The sequence below is a fragment of the Echinops telfairi genome, unplaced genomic scaffold (genome assembly GCF_000313985.2).
Source record: "Echinops telfairi isolate 266 unplaced genomic scaffold, ASM31398v2 ScPeMD7_7467;HRSCAF=8505_1, whole genome shotgun sequence".
NCBI lineage: Eukaryota > Metazoa > Chordata > Mammalia > Afrosoricida > Tenrecidae > Echinops > Echinops telfairi.
This window is the reverse complement of record NW_022111368.1, coordinates 8888090-8895863: the sequence shown is the minus strand read 5'-3', so window position 1 is coordinate 8895863 and position 7774 is coordinate 8888090. Positions and strand designations below refer to the sequence as shown.

Below are 7774 nucleotides of genomic sequence, written 5' to 3'. Positions count from 1 at the left end.
TGGCTCATCTCCTCCCCGAGACCCCTCTGCAAGAGGATCTCCAGTGAAGGCTCCTACACTTATTTGGCCTACTGTTCCCTTTTTCAGAGGAAAATAAAATTTTTTTCATGCCCCCTGGCAATAAGAAACTTGTGCTATAGCCCATAATCCAAGACAATGTGTAGATATCTGCTATCACCCACTTTGGGATCCATCAGGTTTAAGGCGGTGGAGCTGTGGTGACAAAATGGGTTATGGACGGGGCTGCTAACCATACGGTCGGCAGTTCAAAGCACCGGTTCTACTGCAGAAGAAAGATGGAGCTTTCGACCCCAACTAAGATCTACAGTTTTGGAAACACGCCAAGTCAGTTCTACTCTGTCCCTTAGGATCACTGAGGAAAAGGACTCTGGGGCAAAGAGTCAGGTGAGGACTTTCAAGTTACTCAATGAGCAAGGAGAAAGTGAACAAAAGAGCAGGTGCAACGAATATGCTCTGTTCTTTGGCGCATAGGAAGTATCCACGAAAGTTTGCGGTGACATTTTATTAAACACATGTGCAAATTTAAAAAATGCATTGGGATTCAAACTAGCGATTAAACCAAAACTCAATGCCATCTAGTCAATTCTATTAGTGACCCTATATATATAAAACAAAGTAGACCAATTCCCTGGGTTTCTGACTCTTTATGAGTAGAAAGTCACATTCATCTTTCTGCCTAGGAGCAGGTTAGTGGGTTTGAACTGCAGACCTTGAGGGTCGCAGCCCAACAGGTAAACCACTACACCACCAGGACTCCTACTAAACTAGTGAGTACTGCCTATTATATCACACTTGCAGTATTTTAAAAGACAAAAGCAAGTCTGCCTTTGCCAAATATTTGGCATGGGTAATAGAACAATTTACTTTCCTCAGATATAAAGAATAAAGACATACAATAACATCAAAATATCAATAATATCAGAAAATAAAACTATAATGTACCAATGACCATGTAAACTCATGTGGGCCTGTAGCTTCTCAGACATCAGAAAATCTCATTTTCCAACAATAAATAAGGAAACATTTCACTCCCTAAAAGAGGTAACTAAAAGATCTTCCAATTTCTCGAAGGCTGAGCCATCTAGAACTTACAATCAAAGCATTCTCTCTTATTCCTATCAGGGAAGATGTCTGTTAGCATTCTGCAGATACAGTTAATGTTCTCATTGTCAAACCCATCATGCCCAAGCATGTCACTAACAGCTTTGCTTTAATTATAGTATCACCTCATCCTTGAATACAGATCCCACAGGTAGCCCTCAAAAGCTACTATGATACCTGCTTGTAAACAGAATGGCATAGTACTATCAATTATACATCAGGCTTTCAATGTTTATAACTACAGTCATGTGCGGCATAATATCCATTTGGGAACACCCAATTGAATATAACAGAGTTCAGAAAAATTCTGATTAGAGAATGGAATGTAAAAACTCCAACAGCTTTTTGCACTCAAAATGTGTAACTCGTGTACCTTGTATATGAAGTGACTGTGATGTCAAACTTATAATTGTCAAACAAACAAACTCATGGCCATTCAGTAAATTTTGACTCGTAATGACCCCTACAGGGCAGGGTTCAACTGTCCCTGTGGGTTTCAGAGAAAGTAACTCTTTACAACATTGGTTCTCAACCTTCCTAAAACAGCAACCCTTTAACACAGTTCCTCGTGTTCTGGTGAGACCCCAATCATAAAATTATTTTCGTTGCTACTTCATCACTGTCATTTTGCTACTGTTACAAATCGGGAGACCCCAGTGAAAGGGTCATTCGACCCCCGAAGGAGTCATGACCCACAAGTTGAAAACAGCTGTTTTTACAGGGATAGAAAACACCATCCTCCACAGAAAGACGAATGGCTTTGAACTGCTCCTCTTGTGTTTGGCGGCCCAACAGGGTACTACTACAGTACCATAAAGCCTGTAATACATGTTTTCACAGTCAGAGTAAATACCTGTTACTGGCTTACATATGAACTGGCTTTTCCATCTGAAACGTTTTTGTGGACAATCTATGCTTCTCCTTAGAGGTATTAGCATCCAGTCTTGGGTATTACATATCTCTTGAGGGCATACTCTGTTTAATTTTCCTTTGAAAATATTGCCACTATGTGCACCGTGACTTCCAAATGCCGCAAAAGTCATGATAGCAGCAGTGAGAGGCAAAGTATCTACTCTGAAGTCACACATATAAAAGTAGGACGCCAGAGCATGTGATTTATTGCACAGGATTTATGCATGTCCTCCTCTACAATCACGACAATCTTCTAAAACTAACAAACACAATTTTCCATTCTGTTAAGGTGTGGCTCCATTCAAAGTTACAAAGCTAACAAAAATCCAAGAGTAATCTGTTAGACACGGAGACATTGCTAATGATGTGACTTGAGGATCATGCATAAAAAAACTAAATTCCTCTCACCACACACACCGACGATCACGAGTGAAGATGAAAATCAGAACCAGACTAAAATACAAGTGTTTGCACAACATCCACACCACAGAATGTCCATCTGTATTGTGGACAGTAGATTATATACGACTGGTTTCATCCCAATACCAATTAAAATAACCAATACTTAAAGGCTAAATACTCTATAGTCAATCAACTAATCCTTTTAATGATACTACAAAGCAATTATTATTATGCTCATTTTACAAATAAGCTAATTACAATTTAAGGAGTTAAAAGGGCTTACCCCCAAGAATACAAGATAATAGTAACTTGGGCCAGATTAAATACAAAGTGTATTCTCCTTCCACTATGCCACACAACCTTGATCCTAGTTTACTACTTAAAATAAGGGCAATACTAATCACTCATTTACCTAAGACAATGAGAACAGATTTAAATCCACTAGTACGCACATGAAAAAAATAAGCGTTAATAGTGGTAGTTGGTTTTGTCACAAAATACAAACGTTTTACTTAAAATACTTTTATTTTCTTCTTTCCATTGTCCTTCATTAGTCCAGAGGCCACTGTCTCCTGCCCATGTTCTATAGTTTCCTAACCCTTAAAACTTCTCTCTCCGTCACCAATGCGTGCTAGACTGTGGTCAAAGTAGCATTTCCAAATCATTGTCACCTGCATCCTCAGAAAGACAAAACAACCTATTGTTGCATGTTTTGCTAAATGGAAAAACAATATCCGTGACAGAAATTTTTAAATCTAGATAATTAAAGAAGCATGAAGGAAATAAATCCATACTCATTCTGCTATTCAAAAAACAACCATTCTAGTGCAGTTCTATTTTCAATGCCAACTTTCTTTTTAATTAATTAGATCATATTTCCAATGCAGTTTTTATTCTTTCTACAGGAAAAGGCATATATATTAGAGCCTCATATGCACTTTTAATAACTACAAACGGATGTAACACTGGCTGCGTTCTTGTGTTAACCAGTCTTGTACTGCTAGGCTGTGTGCAACCTACTACTGGAACAAATAAATCCTATGAAAATGCCTATGTCCAAACATCTGAGTACATACATTTCAGATTATTTTTCCAGCATGGATTTCAGGAAGTAAAATTACTTGAATTGTTTTCAGAAATCTATACAAATCTGCCTTAAAGGGTATTTCAAAAAGTTTGTGGAAAAATAAAATTGAAAGATAACGAGATGTTTCCTTTAACTTTTTGCAACACCTTGCATTACTGCGTAAAACTCTTAGATGTTTTTACATTTCCACATTTGAAGGCTCACAAGTATTTTTAAGCACCTAAACAGTTCATTTTAAGTTTTTCAAAATGGAGCAAGTTTGGGGATTTCAAAATGTTTGTCTTAATTTACAATCTTGACCCACTCCCTCTAATTCTTTGTCATTTAAGATATACGTACATGCACACACACTTTCAAATCTAGCCCAATTAATAGCAATCCCTAAAGACAGAGAATTAACTGCCTTAGAGGCACCCCCACCCCTCACCCCACAGTATTTTTCAAGGAAGCAAACTACCAGGTCTTTCTCCTGCACAGCAGCGAGGCAGGTTTGAACCACTAACCTCTCCATTCCACAGCTGAGTGCCCAGTCATTTTTACTGCCAAAGCTCCTTTATGTATACAAATACACACACTAATCCAAGGAAGCAGTTCTGAATGCAAAACAAACCAGAAACTGTAAAGATGTACTAAGGTGTTTCCCTGATACTCAGGAAGTTTCCAGATTGCAAATGGTTTTGTTCCTAATTCTATCTTTAATTTGAATTTGTGGGTAAGCAGGCATAATTTAATGGTGTTTGTATCTAATGCCAGTTTGTCAAATATTTGTGTTAATATATAGTACACCTTCCTATGTATAAAAACATTAACTATTTCAAGGTACACTAAAACATCTAACATAATGATGAAGTGATAATAGTGTTTTCATGTGTATGGCCAACTGGTACCTCTCTACTATTATAAACCACTGTATGTACATCAAAGTCTTCATATGAAGGCTTTGGGATGGGATTGGCTTCAGCTACAGGTTGTATATGAGCTGGAAGTTAGCAACTCAGGACTACCTGTCATGGCAAGTAACGCGCATAGTCCGCCTCCCAGCAGTCCTGCAGAGGGTCCCAAGATAGCACATCTGCGCAGGAACAGGAGCCTCGTGTTTCTCCCAGACACTAGCAGGCATGAACCACTACCTTTGCCACAGTACACACTTTACACAGTCTCAGTTTTCCAGCCTTATAATGGTATCGGTAAAAAAATGATGCGGCAATGGCAAGGCGCAATTCCATATGTATGACAACCAAGCCAAAAAAACCTCAAAAACACAAATTCACTGCTATTGCGTTGCTTCCAACTCAGTGACTTTATAGGACGGGATAGAACTGCCCCCTGTGAGGTCCCAAGAGAGTAACTCGTTAGGGTTACTGTAACTCGTCAGCAGAGGTGGGAGGGAGAGAAAGGGGTGGGTTTTTGCTTACCAGAACACTGAGTCTTTGTTAGTGGTGGGATGATTTGGAAAAGAACAGTCAGAATAATTACACAACTTGAACAATATAAGCAATGCCACCAACTGTACATGTACCAATTGTTGAGCTGCCATATAGTTATTATCATTTCCAACATAAAAAATACATGAACATTTAGGAGGTTCTATCAGTTTGACAGATAATGGGTGATTTGTACTTCTTACTTCTGTCTAGATAGTTTACCTATATGGTCAAATTTTTGAGACATTTAAAATATATTCTTAAAATCTTGTAAGATTACTCACCACATTATAATAGCTTTTATTAATTGCAGTCGTATCAAAGCCTTTAGGAGGGCTCTTCAATGCTCCTGACTTGGGAGACACAGGTTTCTCTGAAATAAAAATTTAATGCAGTTTTACTTCATCAACAGTAACCAAGAGGGCAATGAATGTACAAATGCGCTTTATACAATTGATGTGTGTATGGATTGTGATAAGAGTTGTATGAGCCCCTAATAAAATGATAAAAAACAACAACAACAGTAACCAAAACCCCATTGTCATTGAGTCAGTTCCAACTCATAGCTATCCTGCACAGGGTTTTCAAAGCTGTAAAATTTCCAGGGAGCATAGGGCTTCATTTTCCCACCGATGAACAATAGAGGTCAAGAACTCATTAGAACATGGGACCCTCATACATGCCCGCTCTCCTCTCCCATCAACCTCAAATAAGTAACCAAACATGTAACAAAGAAGGGGCCTCCAAGTAGCTAAAAGATGCACTAAACCTCACATCGTTCTCAATTGTATTAATTACAGCTCATTCATGAGGACATTACTCATCCCTTTCACCCGATTTCAGACTGGAACATCTCTAAGACAGCCTATGTTCTTTACCATCAGTGAAAGAAAGAACCTCTTAGCTATATGCACAGCTAATAAGCATAATAAATATGAAGCATTACTAAAATAACAGAAAAAAGTACATATGTAATGATATGAAAAATAGAAATTCACAATTCTGGAGAATGTTATAGGGATTCAGTTCAATCTGAATGCAGGTCTTTCTAAAGCAGAGATTGCTTCAAGGCTTAAACGAACTGTCATGCATATGAACTCGATAAAGACACACCAAACAAGCACAAAAATCGGGAAACTAAGAGCATGGGTTGGAATGAATACAGTGTAGAAATAACTGAACAAACTGAATTCTTATCAGCATATCAATAAGCAATGAGCATTCAAAGAGAGAAAGCAGATTTACAGTTTTGAATACACCCAGCGAAGTGCTAGACCACTGAAGACCCTCCACTCATAAAACACATCTCCCTAAGAACCTCTACAGCAGGCACATAATTTAAAGCTGTCACAATTACATTAAGGATTCAGATTTTTAAAACTGCACAGCTCTCTGGATGTGTGTGTGATATTTTGATGGATTGACTGATTCTCCATGGCTGCCATGGGCTGCCAGAGACATAAATACTTCAGTGTCCACCTTTAAAACACTATCATCATGCTACTAGCACATATAATAAAATTATTAATAACCCATTATCTAGTGCTTAGTCTATATTCAAATTTCCCATTGCTTTTTATTATAATGTCTTTTTATAGTCAACTTATTTGAATCGTGAACCAAATAAGACTGACACAGTGCAAGTGGTTTTTAGGCCTCTAGATCGCTAGATTTTATACAAATACTGCCTCCTAATTTCTTGTTTCATGCTAGCAGAGAACACAGAAAATGGCTGCTCTATTGTTTATTCCACCTACTCTTCTCTTCCTAGAGCCTCATGGAAGCTCTACTAAGGGCAGGACTATTGTCCATTTCCCATTGCTAGACCCCCCAGTCCCACAACAGCAGTCATTAGGGTTGAACAGATCTTGGTAGTGGTTTTAAAAGCAAATGTACTTATTAACAGATTTGGAAATATAATATTAAAAATGTAGCTATCAAAGGCAAAATGTTAAATAAAGTCAAGTTCTCAGTTCACCAAGTGATGCAAATCAAGAATAACTGCCATATATCCGTGAAATACAAATTAAGAATTTAAGTATACTAGCCAGCATTACCAATTGAGGAAATCAACTTAGGAACATAATAAAAGTACAAAGAACAGACTTGAAAGGAGGGGGGAAGAGAGAAGAATAATCTTGGAGTGCTAATTTCCTTTTATATTAAAAGTCATAACTTAATGTTTAAAATAAATAAATCAAAGCGGGGACATCTAGATATGCCGCAACAAGTTATAGAGGTAGTTATTAACAGGAAGATAATAGTTTAATACGTAGGGGATCCCTGTTGTGAGAGACCAGAGGTAAGGAGAGGAAGAATAAGAGATCTCTATTTTCATCAGGTAAGCTGAGCTCTTCTGCCCTACTGTTAGGATTACATGTTGGCATTACGGAGTCGCTAGGTGCCACAAATAGTTAAGCACTTGGCTATTATTTGAAAGGTTGATGCTTCAAATTCATTTACAAGTGTCTCAGAAGACAGGCCTGGCTTTCCACTTCCAAAAGGCCAGTCTTGAAAAGGCTATGGAGCAGAGCTCTACTCTTGCATACATGAGGGTGCCAGCAGTTGGGATCAACGTGGTGGCAATTAGCCACACAATGCGGAGCCAAAACAACTTCGCAAGTTGATTGAGACGTTTCCTAGAAATCGGGGGTGCTAATTAAGATAACTGCAAAGCTGACATACAGTGTATTTCCACTGTGCATAGATGTTTTGATGAGTGCTCACATACTATATTAATCTGGAGGAATGTTAACTTCCAACTTCCAGATGAAATTCCAAACTATTTAAGGACTGATCTGTTTGGACATTTTACTGACAACCCACC

General features: G+C 38.1%; 1 protein-coding gene across 3 annotated transcripts in view; it reads right to left on the bottom strand.

Moving 5' to 3' along the window:
- Positions 1-7774, bottom strand: part of ARHGEF7 (Rho guanine nucleotide exchange factor 7) — a 106091-nt gene that overhangs the window by 79309 nt on the left and 19008 nt on the right. For all 3 annotated transcript variants that reach the window (XR_006679461.1, XM_004704306.3, XM_045283932.1), the window contains exon 4: positions 5232-5320. Coding sequence is in view for 2 of the 3 variants with exons in the window: in XM_004704306.3 (XP_004704363.2) it covers positions 5232-5320 (89 nt within the window). In the remaining variant the exon portion in view is untranslated. The remainder of the gene's footprint in view (positions 1-5231; positions 5321-7774) is intronic.